Below are 23,802 nucleotides of genomic sequence, written 5' to 3' on the forward strand. Positions count from 1 at the left end.
GTATTGAAGCCATCGAAGCCATCTTTCCTTTGCCAAGAAAAAAATCTTGAGCTGTTTTGGTACTGTATCATTTCCTGAACGTCTAAAATTCAGCACCTGTCTTAGAAACTGATCTGAATTGCTTACTATGCATCCCGACTGAGAAAGGTACAGAATGTAATTTTACCAATCCATCCCAAAGGTGTATAATGATGAGGACAATCTCATTTGAATCTTACATCTCTTAAAAGTGTAGCCGAAGCTCTTCTATCCATTGACATCTCCCTCTTTACACTTTAACAACTTCACATGACCTTTTGTAATTCAATTCGGTTCATATATATTTCTCGTATTGTAAATCCACAATTATATTAAACCTCATGTTGCAGTTATCACTTTTCTCAGGCCTGTGTATTAACATTGTAGAACATTGGAGAGTTATTCTGTCCTTGCTCGGAAACCAATTCCATTGTATTTAAATAGGCAATTCATGGTATATGCCTTAATTTTGAGATGACTTTTAACTTACAATACAATACAATATATCTTTATTGTCATTGTACCCAGGGGTACAACGAGATTGGAAATGCGCCTCCCATACGATGCAATAATTTAAGTAATTTAGACAACATCAACCCAACGAAACAATTGTAAGTTTTAGACAGGGTAAAGTGCAAGTTGATCTATGCGTTGTGACCATCCGGCTCAGCAGGACCGGTTCATAGCAGCTATGGCCCTGGGGATGAAGCTGTTCCTGAGTCTGGAGGTGCGGGCGTAGAAGGCCTTGTATCGTTTGCCCGATGGAAGGAGTTCGAACAGACTGTTGCAGGGGTGTGAAGAGTCTTTGTGGATGCTGGTGGCTTTTCTGAGGCATCGTGTGTTGTAGATGCCCTCCAAGTCTGGTAGCTGTGTTCCAATGGCCCTCTGAGCTCTATGAACTACCCGCTGTAGAGCTTTCCTTTCTGCCTCCGTGCAGCTGAGGTACCACACAGGGATGCCATGCGTTAGAATGCTCTATGGTGCAGCGGTAGAAGGTCGTCAGCAGCTGTTGGGGTAGACCAGACTTTTTCAGTGTTCTTAGGTAGAACAGTCTTTGTTGTGCCTTCTTGACCAGCGCAGCAGTGTTATTGGACCATGTTAGGTCCTCCGAAATGTGAGTGCCCAGAAACTTGAAGCTGGACACTCTCTCCACACTGTCCCCGTTGATAGAGATCGGGGCATATTCCCCGTTATGTGACCTACGGAAGTTGATGATCAGCTCCTTGGTCTTGGTGGTATTTAGGGACAGGTTGTTATCCGAGCACCAGTCCGCCAGGTTCTGCACCTCCGCTCTATAGTTTGTTTCATCCCCGTTGGTGATCAGCCCGATCACCATTGTGTCGTCTGCAAACTTGACAATGGTGTTGGTGTCGAATGCAGGAACACAGTCGTGTGTGAAGAGGGAGTAGAGCATGGGGCTCAAAACACAGCCCTGTGGTGTGCCGGTACTCAGGGTGATAGTGGAGGACAGGTGCGGGCCCATTCTCACTGCCTGCGGTCGTTCCAGCAGGAAGTCCAGGATCCAGTCACATAATGTCGAGCTGAGGCCTAGCTGGTGGAGTTTGGTGATGAGCTTGGTGGGGATGACCGTGTTGAAGGCGGAGCTATAGTCTATGAATACCATCCTCACTAATGAACCGAAGGTTTAAGTGGACCTTGCATACACATCGCACTTTAATTCTCATCCGGGTCTTCACATTTCACTCTTCTCAAGAAATTACTGATCTTTGATTAATTTGCCTCTAAAATGTTTATTTTAAATTAAAATTATCTTACAATGCACCAACTTTTGATTGGGAAATTTTATTCAGAACTTTCTCAGACCCTAAACTTAGTTCAATGCGTGACAGCTGCCGGATTGCAGAGTGCCTACATTCCAATTGAGATCAGGATTACTGAGTCTGAGCTGCCAATGGTACTCTCCTCAAACTTAAGATTGACCACAAACTTAAGATTGTGCAGTCTCTTGTGCCTAGCATTATCTAAGTCTGTCTTAAAACATTCCTCGTGGTTTGATCACTGGAAACTGTTGTTTGGTGGTGTCTCAAATAAAGGAAAGTTGTGATTCCTGAAGTGGATTGATCAGTACTACATCTTTAAGATAAGCCGTGAAGAAATGGATATTTGTCTTTTAAGAACTTTTCATTTTGAACAGCTTTTTTTGCATATTCTGAAACAATCCCTGAGACTTTTATGACTTGGATCCATTATGTTGTGGCAAAACAATAATTTATTCGTTTCACAGAGTAATTTTTTTCAGTCATGTGAATGTTATTTATACAGAAAAAAATTTGATTGGCCGGAGTGACTTAAAGTCCTAATAAGTTAAACGTATACTTTGGTAAATGTCATCATCATCATTTGATTTCTTGACCAGATCCCATACTTTGCCCAGAGTAGGGGAATCGAGAACGAGAGGACATCGGTTTTGGGTGAGGGGGGGGAGATTTAATAGGAACCTGAGGGGTAACTTTTTCACACAAAGGGTAGTGAGTGTATGGAACGAGCTGCCGGAGGTGGAAATTGAGGTAGGTACTATCGCAGAGTTTAAGAAACATTTAGACAGTTACATGGATAGGATAGGTTTAGAGGGATATGGGCCAAACGCAGGCAGGTGGGATGAGTTTTGATGGGACATGTTGGTCGGTATGGGCAAGTTGGGCCGAAGGTACCCAAAGGGAAATTTCCCCTGTACATAGCTGAATGAAGAAGTTAATAATAATTTTAGTGACCTAATTAAACTTTAAAGTAGCATATAGTTACATATTTTTGGATAACATGCCATTTCTGTAGTTTTTGATATGGACCCAGGAGTCAAAGTAGAGGGATAATATCTCTCCAAGAGTTGATATCGGGAGCTCCGGCAGCGGCAGCGTGTTCGCCCGCCCCGGATCGCGGGGCTTGGGTCGCGGACATTTCACCGTCCGGCGCGGCCTAAGATATGCCGCGGGATATTTCTCTGCTGGGCGGGGGCTTCAATGTCGAGAGTCACGACCGCCCCGACGTGCAGCAACGGCAACAGCGGCAGCGTGTTCGCCCGCCCCGGATCGGACTTATCATCGGCGGAGCCGGCCGTCTTCGGAGGCTGCGGGAGCGGCTGCGACTCGCCTTGGGCTTGGCCCGCTGCGGACCGTCCGGCGCGGCCTGCAACCACAACAACCTGACCGGGGGAGAAGACAGCAGGAGGAGGGAAAGACATTGTGGCCTTCCATCACAGTGAGGAGAGGACTGGAGGAGACTCACTGTGATGGATGTTTCTTTGATGGATGTTTCTTTTTTTGTGTGTTTTTGGGGTTGTGTAATTTTAATGCCTATTTAATGCTTTTATTGTTGGACTGTGGGTGACTGAATTTCGTCCAATATTGGATGACAAATAAAGCTATCTTGAATCTCTTGATAGGGATGGTTCTGAAAAACGTGGTTACTGTCATGGTTTAATACAAATGTGTGCTCGAGGAGTAAACGCTGGCCGTATTTATGTAGCAGATGTTGTATCTTTAATATTTATACATGGCATGTTTGTTGTCGGTGCATGCCAGAATGGAATTGTACATGATTTCTTTCAGTTCTAACAACAGCCAAAAAAATATGATTGGCAAATGAAGCCACAACAATTATATTCACAATTGCAATATTCTCTGGCACTGCTGCAAAAGAATGAGTTAATTGAAACTTGCATGACTGACATTAATTTCGCACTGGCAATATTGCATGTGTGTATATTTGCATGTATGTTACAGTTAACCATGGAAAAGACAATTGCATGTAAGTTCTGCTAAGTTGAAGGTAAGTAGTGGATAATTAGCAAAAAAATGCAATTTAGCGTGCCTTGGTTTACGTGACCAGTTTTCATAAATAAACTGTACAATAATCTCATAGATTTGTACATTAACCCTTAGTTCCTTTTTGTTTTAAACGCAAAGTACCTACCATCCTTGGAAAGAATGAATTTTGTGCATTTAAAATATATAGATTGACCACTGCTTCTTATAATATCTGGATGGTACGCTTCCATTTACAACTAAAAAGAATGTTGATAACATATTTTGCTAATGCAGTTATTAAATTTAAGTAAAAGCTTTAATGGGGGTTGAATATTAAAGACATTGATGTTACATGTGGTAAGACTAGAATCACATATTCAAACTAAAAATATTCAGTTGTAAATTTTAAATTTGCTATTATAAAAACTACTGAAAGTCTGTCTTTTTAATTATGACACTTATGCGATTTTAAAAAAAAAATCCAGTTATTCACCTTCAACTAGCAGAACATGCTTTTAAAACATATTTCATTTGTTTATATGTCTGTAATGCCTTTAAGAATTTTGAATTTTAAACTGCTAATTATACTTTATAGAAATCCATGCATCATTACATGTAGGGGATGTTAATTGAACTTGTGCTTCAGTTCTTTGCATATCTTTGAAGCTTCTTGGTTGTCATAACCCTTTATTACTTTTGCATTGCGAACATTAGTTCCCATTGAAGTTGAGGATTTGCAAAATGATGTCTGCTATTGTGATTTTCACTTGCTGTAAAAAATGCTGAGCAAATATTTGCTGAAGGGTTGACTAGAAAGATTATAAACCATGGTTGAGACAATTATAACTAGGAGACACCAATTAAAATTTGAGAAAGCAGTAGTGAAGGTTTGGACCTCTGCCCAAAAATGGGTTTGAGGCAGAAAACATCGCCATGTTTCAAAGGTATCCAGATGAGCAATTAATACAACACACCAGTGCCACAAGACCCAGGAGGTGGAAGGAACCCAGATGTATACATGGACAGAGTAGACCACATGATCATCTTGTGTGCCATAAAGTCTTATCATGGAAAGAATCTTTTTGTTCAAAATTGTCCAAAATCATGTTTCATTGAGAGGTTTGGTTCAGTGTGATTCTTGGAAGTGAAAACGGTCATGTTTATTTTGGACTACCTGCAATCAGTTAATATAATTAATTGATATTCTAGATCTTTAAAATTTGATGGGGAAAAAACTATTCAGTATTTTACATGGAATGCTTAAAACATTCATTCAAGAATGTATGTAGATTAGCCAAGTTCTGACTCTGGATTTCACCCAGATGGAAGCTGTTTTCATTAAAGAATCAAGAACTACTCCCATCTTTGTTGAACTTGCAACAAAAAGTACTATGACTGCCCGTACTGATGTGCATGTCTAACTATCAGATTGCTGCCATCTGAGCAATGATTTCATTTGTTCCCTGGATGATAAAAACAGCTGATAAATGGAGGCTGCAGATTAAAACAATCCTTGTTAACAGAATGATTTTGCTTTATCAAACAATAGATTAATTTTCCATTTGATCTCTAATCTTTCATTTGGCCTCAAATATGCCATGCTCCGACTATCTATTGATGCATTTAGTTCAAGTCCCACATCTGTACTATTAGTAGCACATCGCACAGACAAAGAAACAGTCTGACCCAAAACATCGCCTATCCATGTTCTCCAGAGATGCCGCCTGACCCACTAAATTACTCCAGCACTTTTTGCCTTTAAAATATAATCTGCTACATGATTGCCACAGTAAATCACTGGTATCACTTTGTCAGATATATCCCCCCCCTTTGTTTTGTTTATCCCTTCCACACATCTTCTACAACTGCAAATTAACCTGTTTTCTCTTTTGTTCTTGGGTCCCAGACTTGAAACACGAATTGTCAATGTTTCACTGACATTGACAAAATCAGAAGAAGGGACCGGACCTGAAATGCCACCTATCCATTCCCTCCACAGATGCTGCCGAACCCACTGGGGATACTTCACAGCATTTTGTGGGGTTTTTTCAGTATTCCAGCATCTACAGTTTCCGTGTCTCCATTAACACTGGGGTTTATGACCAACATTGATGTTTCTAATATAGCTTCTAAAGTTACACTATCTATTGTGAAATTTCAACTTGCAGATAAAAGTGACCCAGGGACCACCTATATTGTGCGGCTCGATGTGTGTGTGCGCGCGTTTGTGTACCTATCTATCCAGCTAAATATCTTTTGTATATCTGCTTTAGGGATGGCACGAAAAGAAGAACATCTGACACCAACACAAAAATCCTTAGCTATCCGGTAAGTTACTAGTTTGCAAATAATTCAGAGTATGGCAACCTAGGCTAATTTCAGTCATGGAGATGTGTGATATTGTATCACAAATAACTACCAGATTTTGCAATGGTTAAAAAAATCATGCATGGCAGTGCTAAATGTTAGCTTTGACCTGTATTTTCTGAAGTGGTGTCCTATGAATCAGTGATGTATAAAGTAGCGGAGGGAGAAAGACGTTGGTATTATGTAATCAGTAGTCAACCATTTAAACATCAGGGCAGCTGACCTTGTTTGCTTATGCTTCCTAAAGGTATTTTTTGCAGCTTTTGAAATTTACAATTGAGCAGTCACCTAGGGAATGAAAACCCGCCCCTTAATGCTCACTGCCCAACCACAGTTGCAGGTCAAATCAATGATTTTCTTCAATTATTGCAGAAAGGATGGAGTAGAGTCACCTATGGAGAACTGACAGTGGGAGGCAAGTGTTTAGTGTTCTGTTTCACTCAGTCATGACTATACAAATAAGTTTGCTTCACTGTGAAAAATATGTGATTTTTTTTTCTTGCCAGTGTTTAAACGGTACAGTGTTTGCATTTCTTTCTGTAACATTATTTTTGTTCCCCCTCATTTCTCCCCCATACTTGCAACCAACTGGTCAGTGGGATTTGTGGTTTTGACTTTTTGTTGCAATTGTACTTTAGTGCTATTTTGCTGTCCCACTTTTTTTTATGTGAAGCAAACATGCATGCTGTAATGCTTGGTGTTGATCAGCTCAAAAATTGAACTGAAATATCAAATTGAAATTGGGTGAAAATGACATACCAAAAACTTAAAGGAGAATAGAGAAAACTTAAAACTATTGTCAGGGTGCTCACTTCTAAAATCTTTCTCGATTAAACACATTCAAAACAAACAATGTTGAAAGTTGGATTTGTCGCATTTATTTTGTGAAGGGCCATACAAAAATGTAAAGCCAACAATATCAATTCTCAACAGGCTTTTCCCAATAATCCCAGGGTTTGTTTCATACATATAATGAGAACAAAATTGGGAACAACTATTTCAATGTGTTGTAGAGTTGCCTCGAATTATATATGAAAGTTAGTTAAGATATTTACTTTTCCATTTTGGTTAGGGATTGCATTAATTGTTCAAATAGAGCTGCATTCCTGTCCCTGTTCAATAATTATAGTTTCATTGCAAATATTCATCAGAAAATCCAAAGAGGCAGTTACTGATTAAAATAAAATAATAATTCTTGAATAGATTTCTAAAGTAGCATTTGAAGCCCACACTATTGTTCTCCCACACATTTGGTTTAGGATTGTGAGGAGTATGATTAATTACACCATGCTGTCATATAGCATGGGACTACATGCATTTGCTTACCTTACTTGTCTTTATTGCTAGGGTAGTGCATGAACTATTACCAAAACTATCCTTGCTCTCATCCCATTTCTCACCCTATGCCTTTTAGCAACCTAATCCAAACACCTAATGTTGTGTGCGCTGAATAAAAAAGCAATGTTTTGGACTGGGACCCTTATTCCCTTCACCGGTGCTGCCTGACTTGCTGAGTTACTCGAGCATTTTGAGTTTCTTTTCTTTTTGTGGCATCAGCAGTTCCTTGTGTCTCCTAGTCACACAAGTTGTTCAATATCAAAAACAGGATGACCAAGGAAATTCTGTGTTTAAGTACAGAGCCAACTAAAGTCCACAACACATGTTCTGTCCTCTGGTCATCAGTTCTCTTGCTCAAAGTTAGCTAGGCTCCAATCTTAGTGCAGTATTTGACTCTGACATTAACATCATCAAATCTGGTCTTTAGGCCATCTCCTATAGCAGTGTGTTTGCTCTATACTTGATTGTTCCAGTGTACAACGGGATGTGTCCCATGTTTTTCAGTTGAAAAACCTGGCTGCTTGTTTCCTGATTCGCATCAAGCCCCATTCAGCCATCTCCTCTGCTTGTTTAGTTTTAGTTTAGTTTAGAGATACAGCGTGGAAACGGGCCCTTTGGCCCACCGAGCCCGTGCGGACCCCCACACTAACACTTGCCTACACACATTAAGGACAATTTTACATATACACCAAGCCAATTAACCTACCAACGTGTACGTCTTTGGAGTGTGGGAGGAAACCGAAAATCTCGAAGAAAACCCACCCGGTCACGGGGAGAATGTACAAACTGCGTACAGACAGCACCCGTAGTCGGGATCGAACCCGGGTCTCCGGCGCTGCAAGCGCTGTAAGACAGCAACTCTACCGCTGTGCCTTGACCTATGTTGAAGTTTGTTTAAGCATTACTTTGATTTTTGAAATTCTCACCAGTGTTTTCAAACTCCTTCATATCTTTGTAATCTGTAGAGGATGAGATGACTGTGCTCTGATTGTTCTGAATTTAAATGCCATTTCATTGAAAGCAAAAAACAAATTGCTTTGGATGCAAAGTGATGGTCCATGTTTTGGGGTGAGACCCCGCATCAGAGCTGAGAGTTTAGAGGAAACATTGCCGATATGCAAGATGGAGAGGTGAGACGGAGGCTGGTAGATGATGGGCAGAACAAGACAAGGAAGGTACGATGAGAGGGGAGGGGAATTGATAGGAAAGGTGAATCAAGTTAGAAGAAACCATGGCAGATAGTCATGTGGATGATGGGCAGATGGAATCGGCTATGGGAGGGCAATGAGTCTAGGTCAGGATGGCAAAGCTGAACAAAAGAAGAGAGAAGCCAGGTAGACCAGTTGGTGTGGGAAAGGTGTAAGGAGCATCAGAGTGGGTGGGCTACCTGAAATTGGAACATGCAGTGTTCACACCATCGGTTGTGGGCTACCCATATGAAGCATTGCTTGCATCTTGCTTGATGAGAGTAATGGTTGTAGGGCTGAATTGAGAATTGCTGGTGAAATAAGTTTGGATGTCGCTAATATGGTGTACCATTGAACTAATAAACTGAAGGGATCAATTTAAGTTGCTTAGTCCAGAAGTTGGAACTACTAACTTGAAGAAAGCTAAGTTGCTGCTACTTAACATTATTTCAGTTTGTGCTTATCACAGTCATTTAGCAGAATTAGTTTGAAAGATAATTCTAAATTCTGAAACTATATTTCTGATAATTTAATGAATGGGTATTAAAGGTGTTATGTGACACACTCACTTTAAAGGAAATTCATTATTTTTCTTTTCGGCAAATCCCCCCAAAAACCCACGCAAGACACCTATTACGCCCAATCCTATTGTAAAAGATCTGTGCAAGAAGGAACTACAGTTGCTAGTTTATACTGAAGATAGGCACAAACTGCTGGAGTAACTCAGTGGGTCAGACTGCATCTTTGGAGAAAAGGAATAAGTACCTGAAACGTCACCTAGTCCCTTTTCTCCACTGATGCTGCCTGACCTGCTGAGTAACTCCAGCATTTTATGTCTGTCTTCTGGCTTAATAGGTCTTTCTGTTTCCTGGAGTTTAATCAGAATGAAGTTTTGCAGCAGATAATTCAGATGCTCACTCTATTCCAAACCTACTTCAAATGTGTGCGTTTTGTTGTGATTCTACACCGGTTGGTGGGGGGGTGGTGAGATGCTGGATAAGCTCCAAATGTTTTTTGATGTTGATAGTGAAAGAAGGGACTTGACCCGAAACGCCACCCATTCCTTCTCTCCAGAGATGCTGCCTGTCCCACTGAGTTACTCCAGCATTTTGTGTCTATCTTTTTAAAACTGAGTTGGTGACATGAATTTTTGATGAAAAGCAGTAGCAGCTGCCTCTGTTGCAGTACTACTGTTTCCTCTTCTGTTGATCTTCCTGCTTGAATTTCACTGGACTGCATATTTGGGCAGCTTGGCTTTCATTTCTCCTTTACGAGTAAGGAATGTAATAGCGTCAGCTGTCCAATGATTCAGAATTATAATCATCAGAACGGATGGGCGGGGCGAGGAGAAGAGAGATGGGAAAGAGAGCAGAGAGATGGGAAAGAGAGCAGGGAGTTGAGAGTGGGTAGAAGAGGGAACGTGGAAAGTGAAGATTGTGGTAGGAAGGGTTAGATCCTAAAAGGAGGAAAAATCAGACCAATGCCCAGTATATTCTACTTAAATAATTCATTAATAAAGGGTAATTGTTATGACAAAGATTGTTACTCCATTTTGAGAATTTGATTTTTATTTGAACAAATGTTTCAGAAATTAATGAGTTTCTGTTTGGGGGCTCTGGTAAAGTTTAGAATGGGGCTTGGAGAATGCACAATGAATCCCAGTGGCCATACAGTGGCAATAGGGCAAATCAATAATGTATAACTATTTAAGATAGGCACAAAATGCTGGAGTAACTCAGCGGGACAGGCAGCATCTCTGGAGAGACGGAATGGGTGACGTTTCGGGTCGAAACCCTGAAGAAGGGTCTCGATCTGAAAAGTCACCCATTCCTTCTCCAGAGATGCTGCCTGTCCCGCTGAGTTACTCCAGCATTTTGTGTCTATCTTAGGTTTAAACCAGCATTTTGTGCCTTTCTACGCACATGTGTAAATAGTCCTCGTTATTTGAAAGTTGAATATATTGAGAGAACGTAGAGCTGTGAACTTTCCTAGTAACAATTTAGTAATGTACGCAATGGGAAGTTGCTGGTTTGAAATAAAATTATAAAGTAATAGAATGAACTTGCATGAAATAGTATGTCATGACATAAATAATTTTTTAAAGGTGATTTTGATTATAAAATATTTGTTCACAAAATGCTGGAGTAACTAAGCAGCTCAGGCAGCAGCTCAGGCAGCATCTCAGGAGAGAAGGAATGGGCGACGTTTCGGGTCAAGAAGGGTCTCGACCCGAAACGTTGCCCATTCCTTCTCTCCTGAGATGCTGCCTGACCTGCTGAGTTACTCCAGCATTTTGTGAATAAATATCTTCGATTTGTACCAGCATCTGCAGTTATTTTCTTACACTTGATTATAAAATAAATAGCTGAATATCAGATTTTGCTGCATCTAAAATTTGCACTGTGGCCTGAAGAGTTTATGTTCTTCCCGAGTCCTTGTATGCCAAATGACAGTAGAATACTGTGTGTTAGTTTAGTTTAGAGATACAGTGCAGAAACATGCCTTTCGGCCCACCGAGTTTGCACGGACCAGCGATCCCCGGACATTAACATTTATCTACACACACTAAGTACAATTTAGAATTTTACCAAGCCAATTAACCTACAAAGTAGGTTAAGACTACGCCTTTGGAGATAAATGAACTTTAAATTAAGTTCTGCTGGAGAAGAACACTTAAACCCATTTCAATCTGAATTCATTTTCAAATTTTGCACAATTTTATTGCACACTACATTTTCTATTAATGTATAATTTTATCTTTTAGTATTTTTCATGGAAACAAGAGAAATTGTAGTATGTTTATAAGCCTGCATCCACAAGTAAACCTTTGACAATGGTGATAAATGTGATTTCCCTTTCATAAAATCTGCTGACTGTCAGAGTAACTCTAAAGTTCCGTTATCTCTCGGCCACATTTCTGAAATGTGAATTGAAAAACAAGGATTATACTAAAATCTAAGTAATTTTGGGAGTTTGCAATCAATCAATCCACCATACCTCTGCAGTCTGTTAAAACACTGGGATGCAGACCTTCAGATTCAAGTGACTTCTGTCTCATATAATTCTTTAACATAAATTACTTTTAAGTTCCTCAGTCTTTTTAATCCTTAATCTCCTTTTATATGGAATATTTACTAGGAAGACTGATACAAAATACTGAGATAAAATACACTTTAAAATAGCCATTTTGTTTACTTCCTGACAAAATTTCTCTTGTTTCAATTCCTTAAACACCCATACTTGGCTTCATTACTATGCTTTTTGTATACCAAAGATTTTGCAAACTTATTTTCTCCAAGTTTTCTCATTTAGCTTTAATGTTAGAGATGGAGCATAGCATGGAAATGGGCCCTTTGGCCACCGCCTATGCTGACCATCAATCACTTGCACACTAGTTCTATGTTATCCCACTTTCGTAATCTACATTCTAGGGGCAATTTACAAAAGCCATTTAACCTACAAACTTGCTCGTCTTTTGGAATGTGGGAAGAAACTGGAGCACCATGAGAAAACCCACATGGTCACAGAGAGAATGTATAAACTCTGCACAGACAACACCCATTGTCAGGATCGTTCTCTGGTGCAGCTCTACTGCTGCGCCACTGTGCTGCCCTTTAAATTTTCATTCCCTGTTTTCTCAACTCTTGTGTCATCATCTGGCTTTTTTCTTCACAATGTCTTCCCAGTCTTCTGTGATTATTCTTCTGTGCAGCACTATAAACTGTTAATCGAATACTATCCTTATAGCCTATCACAGACAGACAGGGTCTGAAGAACGGTTGCGACCCGTAACGTCACCCATTCCTTCTCTCCAGAGTCGCTGCCTGTTCCGCTGAGTTACTCCAGCATTTTGTATGTATCTTTGATTTAAACCAGCATCTGCAGTTCCTTCCTACGCAGACAGAATACTTTTGTTTTGTCACAGAGCATTTGTCAATGGAGTAAAATTTAGAATTTTCAAATATTTCTCCTTGATATGTATCATTGCTCAGACACCTTGCTACCTTTTAATATAACTTCCCTTGCACTTTAGCTAGATGGCCTTCATACCAATGTATTTGGTTTTATTTAAATGCAGAGCTCATTGTCACCATAGAACAAAAAATTGAAATCCTATCAACAGAGCACTCTTTCTCAGAGGAACCTTTTCCATAAGATTGCCAACTAATCCTGTCTCAGTACTGAAGACACCTTGGTCAGTTGAACTGTGCAATGTTCCAAGAAACTGACTTGAATCAATTCTGTGAACATCTCAAACGAATCTAAACTGTACTTGTGTCCAGTCTATGCATATTTATTTCCCTTGATTATTGCATTAACTCTGTTACAAGCTAGTTATTTGTTGATTCATTGCTGTTCCAATACAGTAGTATTTGAACATATGCCTGTTCAAATTCATATGGCATTTAAACAGATCTGTGAGCCTAATTATTTCAAACTAGTCGGTCTATCCACTTATTGAATAGATCACTTCAGAAGTCAGAATGAGATTGGCATGGAAATTATCATTGAAAACTCATTTTATAAAAATATAATAGTGAAGACCTTGCATTCTTTACACATTTTGTAATGCAATTCTTAAACAGATTGTTTTGCTTCTGACTTTTACTAAGCAATGCTCTTTCCACTCATCTTTATTTTGGGAATATTTTTCGTTAATCCATAGCTACGGAAAAATATTAGGCCACCCTTTTCCAAAGTTGTTGAAAGAATTACGAATGATAACAGGTGTGTGCCTGCTGCAATGAATCTGTTTTGTGATTTGAATTTCAGGACCATGCCAAGTCTGTTGGAATATTTAAGCTACAACTGTAATTTCATGGGTATCCTAGCGGGGCCCTTGTACACATACAAAGACTACATTGCATTCATTGAAGGCAAAACATTGCACGTGAAGTGTGCTGTAGTGAATGGAAAAAGAAATGACCGATGTGAACATGCTGAACCTTCACCTGTGGTGAGATTTTTAAATTACAATCTTGCTGAAGTTGAGTTATTTTGAAATGCACTTGACACTTCAAGTTGACATTTAATTTTGTTTATTATATATCGCAGAATAAAATTTGGTGCAAATTAATCCTTCGTTAGCCCTGTTTTTGTATCTTAGGATTTCTGTTAATACACCACTTTGTTATGCTACTATGACTGGTAATCCTCTAATTAATGAAAGTTTGAGATGTTTTAAGTCACTAAGAAGTGGGTCTGATTTAGATTGAATGGTCTATCGCAGGTGATGTAATTTGGAATGTAAATTGGCAGAAATTTTAATTTTGAGCTAATTAAAGAGCCTGTCATCATTTCAAACATCTGAGGACAGGTTTTTGGTTGGTCAATAGATGAGAGTAATTTGTGCTTGAATTTAAAAGCATGGGAAATACTACCATTATGAACTTCAACTTCATAAAGATCACCTTGATGAAGTTTAACTAATTCAAACTAACTTGTTTTTAGTTGTTCTTTGATCAGAGAATTGGCCAAAATTGCTGAACTTTTTGTTACTGCTACATAGTATAGAATTTATTGTCTTGAGATCGGCTGGATGTGATGTATTTTGGTTGACTTTGAACTTCTGTTGTGTATTACAATTTACAAGCAGACCACAGGGCCCCAACATCTAAGAAAACGACTGCAATGATTTCAGAAAGGCACGAAAACCTGTTTAGGTTTGTCACATGTACCGAGGTGCTGTGAAAGCTTTGTTTTGCATGTTATCCAGTCAAATCAGATAATACTATACGTAAATACCATCGTCAAACTCCAGTGCAAGTACAGGAGGTAGAGCAAAGGGGAAGATGCAGAGTACAGATCATATATCGCAGCACTGTAGTGTACCAGTTCTGTAGGAGAGGTTCAATGGCCACAATGGGGTATAGGTGACTCAGACAGTACCCCAGCTTAATGTGAGTGCCCTAGCTTTTGGTGAGCAGATGGCAGTATGATGGAAGAGATCATAGTTGACAGATAAACTCAGGCTTGCCAGTTTAACTTCTGTTGTGGGGAATGTTCTAGAAACAATTGATGCTCATTTTAACAGACATGAATTGATCGGAGAATGTCTGCATGGTTCAGTCAGGAACTATACAGAACCCAACTCGTCCATGCTGAAAGGTTGCCGCAATGAGCTAGTCCCACTTGCCTGTCCCAGACACAGGTCCCTCGAAACCTTTCCTTTCCATGTACCATCTAACGGTCTTTAAAATGTCGTAATTATACCCTGCCTCTACTACTTCATCTGGCCGGCCGTTTCGTTTACCACCACCGTCCGTGTGAAAAAGGTTGTTCTTTAGGTCCCTTTTTCCCCTCTCACCAACATACTCTCTAACTTTAGACTCCCCTACGCGAGGGTAAAGACTATGGCTATTGAACTTATCTTTGCCCCTTACCCTCCTATGCTCCTACAAAAAAAGGGGAAGGGGAAGCTTGATATACTATAGCAAGAAATGTCATAAACATGAGTGATTGGACTTGAAAAATATTTTCTGAAATCCTGAGTTATTTGTTTCATTTTGTACAATGTTAATGATGAACTTCCTTCTGTTTTCTTTCCAGCCAGCTGTACTGTGTAAGCTCCTTGTTTGTGGGATTTCTTTGACTTTTCACTTGACAATCACAAAGATGTTCCCAGTGGCATACAATATCGATGAAACTTTTGTGAATACAGCAAACTTTGCGAGTCGACTATTCTACCTTTATTTTTCATTAATGGCTGCCCGGCCAAAGTACTATTTTGCATGGAGTCTTGGTGAGTATTTAAATAATTTTTGACTAACACACAGCATTAGGTTCTGAGAGTATTAAAGATGTGGGACTGCTTTTTAAAAAATAATTCGCCTGTGGACTGGCTTAGAATTGTGTTAATGGGTTTTTACAGTTCACAAAAAGTATATATGATGACCTCAACTGGTTCAAAACAGGAACTGAGTTCACTTTATGTTTTTTATCATAATCATGGGTTCATGTATAATCAGCACATTTAAAATTAATATCAGTTGTGATGAGTGAATAAGGAAACTGTTTTACTTAAAGCTGAAGTGTGATTGAAATGTGCATTTCAAAATAAATCAAAGGGACACCCTAATCTAAGATTTGGAAGTTGGCAATTCCTGCCCTAGTACTTATCTTTATTTAAAAACGAAATCTAACTAATCATTTATGCTGCTATTGTTGTCTCCAGGACTTGACGACTCGTATCACATGATACAGCTGCGAGTTTATCACAAAATGTAGTTGCCTTAAATTAGTTTTATTACTGCATGTACGCACACTTGTGCACGTGCCATTTCTCTTGCACCTCTCCCTCTATTTTGTTTCTATTCGGCACCATGTTCCATATTCTGTTAACCAATATTGAAATAATGACCACATTTTATTTTGAATAGCTGACGCAATTAACAACGCTGCAGGATTTGGCTTCAATGGTTATGATGTGAACGGCAATGAACGTTGGGATTTGATTTCAAATTTAAATATCGTGAACATTGAGGTGAGAATGTTTTAAAATTTTCATGACGATTACGCTCCTGTACAACTAGCCCCAATGCTGTTCCTTTTATTATGTCACAGAAATGCAGTGCCTGTAACATATAGTGACTTGAATCATCCTTTGGGTTCTATCAGGAACTCCAAGCGTGGGATGGATAAGATCTGAATCTGGAAAGTATACATGATTAGCATAAAAGGATAATGCAGATCTTTGTACCTTTAATTTGCTTTCTCTGTGACAGAAAGTTTTATCTTTCACAATTTAAGGTGCAGCATGTTTGTCTTTTGTTGTTAAATTTAATCTAGATTTTGTATTGATAAGCTCTAGAGAAGAGAACTAATCTTCAGTAAATGTAATCACTGACCCCCCTCCCCCACACGCCACTGCAATTCTTTACAGTTTTCTTTATACCTTATTAACCTACTCAAGTCAAAGTAATTTCCATAATATAATTTCAACTTCAATTCTTCCTTCAGTCAGCAACAAGTTTTAAAATGTTCATCGATAACTGGAACATCCAAACAGCTCTCTGGTTTAAAAGGTAAAGATCTGACTTGGCTTTTTCTTAAACGTTTGCAGATAAGAGTCTATTTTGGGTTCTGTGTTTTTTAATGTATTAGAAGAATATAGGTTATGTTGTATCCCGATAGTGCAATTGTACGATGCTAATTAATAATAGGGTTCATCTTGTATACATTTTGCATAAAATAATAGCTTGTAAATCCCAGTTTGCACCGTCACAAACTTTTATCACCATCCAAAATCATTCATTGATTTCATAAGTAGAATTCTGCAAGTATTTGCCATGTTTGATAGTCCAGTACAACTTTTGAAGTTGGTGAATAAGATCATAATATCAGTCAAAGGCCTTTGAATGCTTAATAGGCTGCCATGCACTGATGGCAACACAACTATTTCAGACAATTGCCAGCTATCTGCAGAGAGCTTTCAGGACTTCTATGTCTGCTCATTGCAGCACCAAATTGTCAGTCCTATTTAGAGACGGAGGAAAAAGCTGTGTGATAACATACAAGAAATCTCCAGGACATGGGGAGTCATGTGGCTGCAAAGGATTGGTGCGACCCTGAGACCACTTTGGGCCTATAGTTTGATGTAAACATAACCCTTGACACCCATTCTAATCAAGAATTTATCTATTTCCGCCATTAAAATATTCACTGACTTGGCCTCTGCAGTTTTCTGTGGCCAAGAACTTCACAGATTCACCACCCTCTGACTAAATAAATTCCTCCTTATCTCTTTCCTAAAGGGACGTCTTTTAATTCTGGTCAGTTGCAATGGTGTTCAAGTGGAGATGGTGAAGAGCTTCACATTCCTAGAATGGAAATATCATTAACAATTGTCCTGGACAAATGATATTAATGCTATGGCCAAGAAAGCACACCAACACCTCAACTTCCTTAGAAGACTAAGGAAGTTTGTCACATCTCCAATGACTTATCAACTTCATCACTTAGAAAGCATACTGATGAGATGTATCACAGCTTGATTTGCCCTGTTTAAGACCGTAAGAAATTACAGAGTTGTGGATATAGCCTACCCACACCCTCCATCATCTGCATCTGCCTCGCTAATAAAGTCATGTGATAGGAACAGAATTAGGCCATTCGACTCCATCAAGTCTACTCTGCCATTCAATCATGGCTGATCTATAAAATATTAGTTGATCCATGTGGAAACAAACTTAGCAAGGGATTGATGCTTTGGGGGGTATGGTCTAATGGAAACATAGAAGCATAGAAAATAGGTGCAGGAGGAGGCCATTAGGCCCTTCGAGCCAGCACTGCCATTCATTGTGATCATGGCTGATCATCCACAATCAGTAACCTGTGCCTGCCTTCTCCCCATATCCCTTGATTCCACTGGCCCCTAGAGCTCTATCTAATTCTCTTTTAAATTCAACCAGTGAATTGGCCTCCACTGCCTTCTGTGGCAGAGAATTCCACAAATTCACAACTCTCTGGGTGAAAACGTTTCTTCTCACCTCAGTTTTAAATGGTCTCCCCTTTATTCTTAGACTGTGGCCTCTGATTCTGGACTTCCCCAACATTGGGAACATTTTTCCTGCATCTAGCTTGTCCAGTCCTTTTATAATTTTATACATCTCTATAAGATCCCCTCTGCCTTCTAAACTCCAGTGAATGCAAGCCCAGTTTTTCCAAACTTTCCTCATATGACAGTCCCTCCATCTCAGGGATTAACCTCATGAATCTACGCTGCACTGCCTCAATAGCAAGGACGGCCTTCCTCAAATTAGGAGACCAAAACTGCACACAATACTCCAGATGCGGTCTCACCAGGGCCCTATACAACTGCAGAAGGACCTCTTTGCTCCTATACTCAAATCCCCTCGTTATGAAGGCCAACATGCCATTAGCTTTCTTCACTGCCTGCTGTACCTGCACCCTTACTTTCAGTGACTGGTGTACAAGGACACCCAGGTCTCGTTGTACTTCCCCTTTACCTAATCTGACAGCATTGAGATAATAATCTGCCTCTTTGTTTTTGCTGCCAAAGTGGATAACATCACATGTATCTACAATATACTGCATCTGCCCGCTCACTCAACCTGTCCAAGTCACCCTGCAACCACCTAACATCCTCTTCACAGTTCACACTGCCACCCAGCTTTGTGTCATCTGCAAACTTGCTAATGTTACTTCTAATTCCATCATCCAAATCATTAATGTATATTGTAAATAGTTGCGGCCCCAGCACCGAGCCTTACGGCACTCCACTCGTCACTGCCTGCCATTCTGCAAAGGACCCGTTTATTCCCACTCTTTGCTTCCTGTCTGCCAACTAATTCTCTATCCATGTCAATACCCTACCCCCAATACCTTGTGCTCTAATTTTGCTCACCAATCTTCCGTGTGGGACCTTATCAAAGGCTTTCTGAAAGTCTAGATACATCCACTGGCTCTCCATCCATTTTACTTGTCACAGCCTCAAAAAATTCTAGAAGATTAGTCGAGCAGGATTTCCCCATCATAAATCCATGCTGACTTGGACCAATCCTTTTACTGCTATCCAAATGCGCCATTATTACCTCTTTAATAATGGACTCCAGCATGTTCCCCACTGCCGATGTCAGGCTAAATGGTCTATAATTCCCCGTTTTCTCTCTCGCTCCTTTCTTGAAAAGTGGGATAACATTACCTACCCTCCAATCCACAGGAACTGATCCTGAATCTATTGAACATTGGAAAATGATCACCAATGTGTCCAGGACTTCTAGAGCCACCTCATTGAGTGCCCTGGGATACAGATTATCAGGCCCTGGGGATTTATCAGCCTTCAGTCCCATCAGCGTACCCAATACTATTTCTCGCCTAATGCAAATTTCTTTCTGTTCCTCTGTCTCTCTAGATCCTCCGTTCTCTTGTACATCTGGGAGATTGTTTGTGGCTTCCTTAGTGAAGACAGATCCGAAGTGCCTGTTCAACTCTTCTGCCATTTCCTTATTACCCATAATAATTTCACCTGTTTCTGCCTTCAAGGGACCCACATTTGTCTTTACTAATCTTTTTCTCTTAACATACCTGAAGAAGCTTTTACTGTCCTTTATATTCTTGCCCAGATCCCCTCATACTTCATCTTTTCAGCCCATATTGCCTGTTTTGTTACCTTCTTTGAAAGTTACCCAATCCTCTGGCTTCCCGCTACTCTTTGCTATGTTATACAGCTTTTCTTTTAGTTTAATTCCATCCCTATCTTCCCTTGTCAGCCATGGTTGCCTCTTACTCCCCTTAGAATCTTTCTTCCTCTTTGGAAACAAATGATCCTGCATCTTCTGGATTATGTTCAGATATTCCTGTCATTGCTGTTTCACCATCATTCCTGCTAGGATCCTTTTCCAGTCGACCTTGGCAAGCTCCTCTCTCATGCCTTCATAGTCCCCTTTGTTCAACTGCAACACTGACATTTCTGATTTAACCTTGCTCTCAAATTGCAGATTAAAACTAATCATGTTATGGTCACTACCTACAAGTGGTTCCTTTACCTTGAGTTCCCTTATTAAATCTGATTCACTGGACAACACTAAATCCAGAATTGCCTTCTCTCTGGTAGGCTCCAGTACAAGCTGCTCTAAGACTCCACCTCGGAGGCACTCTACAAACTCCCTTTCTTGGGGTCCAGAACCAACCTGATTTTCCCAGTCTACCTGCATATTGAAATCCCCCATAACCACAGTGGCATTACCTTTGTTACATACCAATTTTAACTCCTGCTGTAAATTACACCTTATATCCGGGCTACTGTTTGGGGGCCTGGGAGGAACTCCAATTAGTGTCTTCCTACCTTTACAATTCCTTAACTCTATCCACAGTGACTCCACATCGTCAGTCCCTATGTCACCCCTTGCAAGGGACTGAATTTCATCCCTCACCAACAGAGCTCCTCTGCCCATCTGCCTGTCCTTTCTATAGGACGTATAACCCTCAATATTCAGTTCCCAGTCCCGATCCTCCTGCAGCCACGTCTCTGTAATCCCCACAATGTCATATCTACCAATCTCTAACTGAGCCTCCAGCTAATCCACCTTACTTCTTATACTTCACGTTCATATATAATACTTTTAATCCATTACTCATCTCACCTTTCACATCAATTCCTATTACACTTGGCCATACTCTCCTATCCCTTCGTGAGCTTTCTGTCCCGTAAATTATGGGGTCTTTCTTAACTTTTTCTGTACTCTCTTTCCCTTTAACTCCATCCTTGTCTATCCCATTTGACCCCCCCCACTATTTAGTTTAAACCCACCCGTGTAGCAGTGGCAAACCTGCCTGCCCGAATGTTGGTCCCCTGCCTGTTGCGGTGCAACCCGTCCCTTTTGTACAATTCACCCTTACCCCAAAACAGATCCCAGTGGTCCAAGAATCTAAATCCCTGCCCCCTGCACCAGCTCCTCAGCCACACATTCAGATCCCCATATCTCCCTTTTATATATATATATCCCTTTATTTGTCCCACACTGGGGAAATCTACAATTTTCCTGCCCTCACCTGCACAAGGAACTAGAAGAAAACCGGACATAACCACCCAGGATGTCCAGATGGGGGTGCCTTAAGTTAAAGAAGTCGATTACAAGAGCACATTTTGAATTTTTAACTCTGCCTTTCTGTTTCAGGGTTTGCTATGACCGCTGCCGTTACCATCCGACAATAGCAACTTTTATTATCTCCGCAATATGGCATGGAGTGTACCCCGGCTATTATATGACATTTCTTACAGCAATACCAATAACATTAGCAGCTCGTGCAGTAAGTGATAATTTAGATTTCATTAACGCAACATTTGTAAGAGCAGCATGTCACATTCTTATATTTTCTCTCTTGCCTTTTAAAAGTTTATTTCAAGAGTTTAAACTGTTTTTGTGAAAAACACTACTTTGGTGGTCGGAAAGTCCGCAATTACATTTCCTTATTTACAGGTAAAATGCATATTGATATACTGTCAAATTTAGTTGACATGATTAAAAAATTGGCATAATCTTTATAATCTATGCAGTTAGCTGATAAATCCTAACTGGCTATGATTGTTGTGACCATACGATATGATACGATAGAACTTTATTTATCCCAGGAAGGAAAATTGGTCTGCCAACAATCATAAAACACAACAAGATACATGAAACACAAAATTAAAGTGACGAGTAGAAAGTCCAGGATTTGGGATGTGCAAAGATTGGGGACAGAGAGTCAGTCTACCCCATGACAGAAGGGGTTGATAGCCACAAAATCTATTCATAATCGGTACACACTAAACAGTTGTGTATGGAACTTCAGACATTTTATGCCTCTTCGTATGTTGTAACTGAAGTTTAAAATAATTTAAAATAATTTCTACTAATTCTTTGCTCTGATAAAAGTAATATCTTTGTAGAAATGGCAGAAACCAAGATTGTATGTGTAAGAGACTGTAGCATTTTTTCCAGGCGATGGTTATCTGAGGTGTCACATCAACTACCTTTTTTCCCTAGATGAGAAACAACACTCGAATCTATTTTATCAAGATGAAAGGTGTCAAATTATTTTATGACTTTATCACTTGGAGTGCAACCATGATAGCAATCAGCTACACAGTCGTGCCATTTGTTTTGCTCTCAGTGGAGCCATCCCTAAAATTTTACAGGTAAGGTGAAAACATGTGGAATCCAATGGTAATATTTACTAAATAGCACATTTTCTCTTTCCTAACTGAAGGGGATAAGGAACAATTAGACATTTGGAAATTAGAGTTTTGGTAGATATGTGGAACAGTAACCACAGAACACGGATTTAAAGTAATTGCAAAGGAACCTCTTTCTGTGACCAAAATCTTCTATCATGTGTTATATTCTAAAATGCACTCACTAGAACAATGATGGAAACATTAGAAATTTTATTTTAGAAATAATAAAATATTGTGAGGCTCTAGGGAAAGAGAGGCGCATTGTGGCTAATTATTCAGCTCTTTCATAGAGCTGCTTGAATGACCTTCCTTTACATAAATGATTCTCTGATACAAGCATATGGAACGGAAAACCTTTTGGTTATGCATGTCTTAAGAATAATATCGCCATCCACTCTGTTATGTTTCCATTAATATTGGTCTCCATTAGTTCTTGTGCATTGCAATATACTTTGGATTTGAACAGTTCTTTTTGTTGGTTCAAATCCATATCTTTCTGTTGGTGTGAGGTTTGGATTTTGTGAGAGTGCACAAAAGCTTTCTGATATGTGAAACAAAATAAATCCATGATGCTATCATACACTGTCTACTTTAGTTTAATTTAGAGGTATAGCATGGAAATGGGCCCTTCGGACACCGAGTCCGTGCAGACCAGCAATCACATGTATTTAACAAAATAGTTCCCAGTAGATTCCCTCTGAGCAAAAATAACCAGGAATTATGGACTAAAATGTGTTTCTAAATTAAAACATCCAATTAATCCAAACCAATGCTGTTGTACTACTAATAGACACAAAAAGCTGGAGTAACTCAGCAGAACAGGTAGCAGTTGTGGAGAGAAGGGATGGGTTTAAGGTCGAGACCCTTGCTACATGCTGTTGTACCGCTATATTGTGAAATGATGACGATTCAGGACACCCGTGGTATTCGATTGAAAAGCGAGTATGTCAATTCAGTGATTAAGCAAGCATATGAATGTTTTGAAACATTTGAGCACAATAAACTGGGAATCAGAATTTCTGCTACAATGCCCTCTTTATTTTGTTTCAAAAGTATTTGTAAACAACATGCAAATCTGTACAAATGTTAACGACAAATTGGACCTTTGAGCTATTTTAATGTAGAAATCAGAGCAAAGAGTCTGCAGCATCTCCAAATATAATTTCTAGTGCAGTTAGTATAAAATGATCCACCAAATCATTTTGAACAACAAATCATCCACCAACATTTCCGGCACCTACAACGGGACCCCACCACTGGCCATATCTTCCCATCCCCTCCCCTCTCTGCGTTCCGCAGAGACCGTTCCCTCCGTAACTCCCTGGTCCACTCGTCCCTTCCTACCCAAACCACCCCAACCCCGGGCACTTTCCCCTGCAACCGCACGAGATGCAACACCTGTCCCTTTATTTCCCCCCTCAACTCCATCCAAGGACCCAAACAGTCT

General features: G+C 39.8%; 2 protein-coding genes across 4 annotated transcripts in view; both read left to right on the forward strand.

Annotated features, from left to right (window-relative positions):
* The window catches only part of kidins220b (kinase D-interacting substrate 220b), a 294,629-nt gene that overhangs the window by 161,989 nt on the left and 108,838 nt on the right, over nucleotides 1-23,802 (forward strand). The gene's annotated exons all lie outside the window — the stretch shown is intronic.
* Nucleotides 1-23,802, forward strand: part of mboat2b (membrane bound O-acyltransferase domain containing 2b) — a 96,804-nt gene that overhangs the window by 64,701 nt on the left and 8,301 nt on the right. For all 3 annotated transcript variants that reach the window (XM_078399229.1, XM_078399231.1, XM_078399230.1), the window contains 7 exons: nucleotides 6,056-6,110; nucleotides 13,448-13,631; nucleotides 15,224-15,416; nucleotides 16,054-16,157; nucleotides 16,634-16,698; nucleotides 21,313-21,445; nucleotides 22,165-22,316. In XM_078399229.1, coding sequence (XP_078255355.1) covers nucleotides 6,056-6,110; nucleotides 13,448-13,631; nucleotides 15,224-15,416; nucleotides 16,054-16,157; nucleotides 16,634-16,698; nucleotides 21,313-21,445; nucleotides 22,165-22,316 — 886 coding nt within the window. The remainder of the gene's footprint in view (nucleotides 1-6,055; nucleotides 6,111-13,447; nucleotides 13,632-15,223; nucleotides 15,417-16,053; nucleotides 16,158-16,633; nucleotides 16,699-21,312; nucleotides 21,446-22,164; nucleotides 22,317-23,802) is intronic.

The sequence above is a fragment of the Rhinoraja longicauda genome, chromosome 5, assembly GCF_053455715.1.
Source record: "Rhinoraja longicauda isolate Sanriku21f chromosome 5, sRhiLon1.1, whole genome shotgun sequence".
NCBI classification, from domain to species: domain Eukaryota; kingdom Metazoa; phylum Chordata; class Chondrichthyes; order Rajiformes; family Arhynchobatidae; genus Rhinoraja; species Rhinoraja longicauda.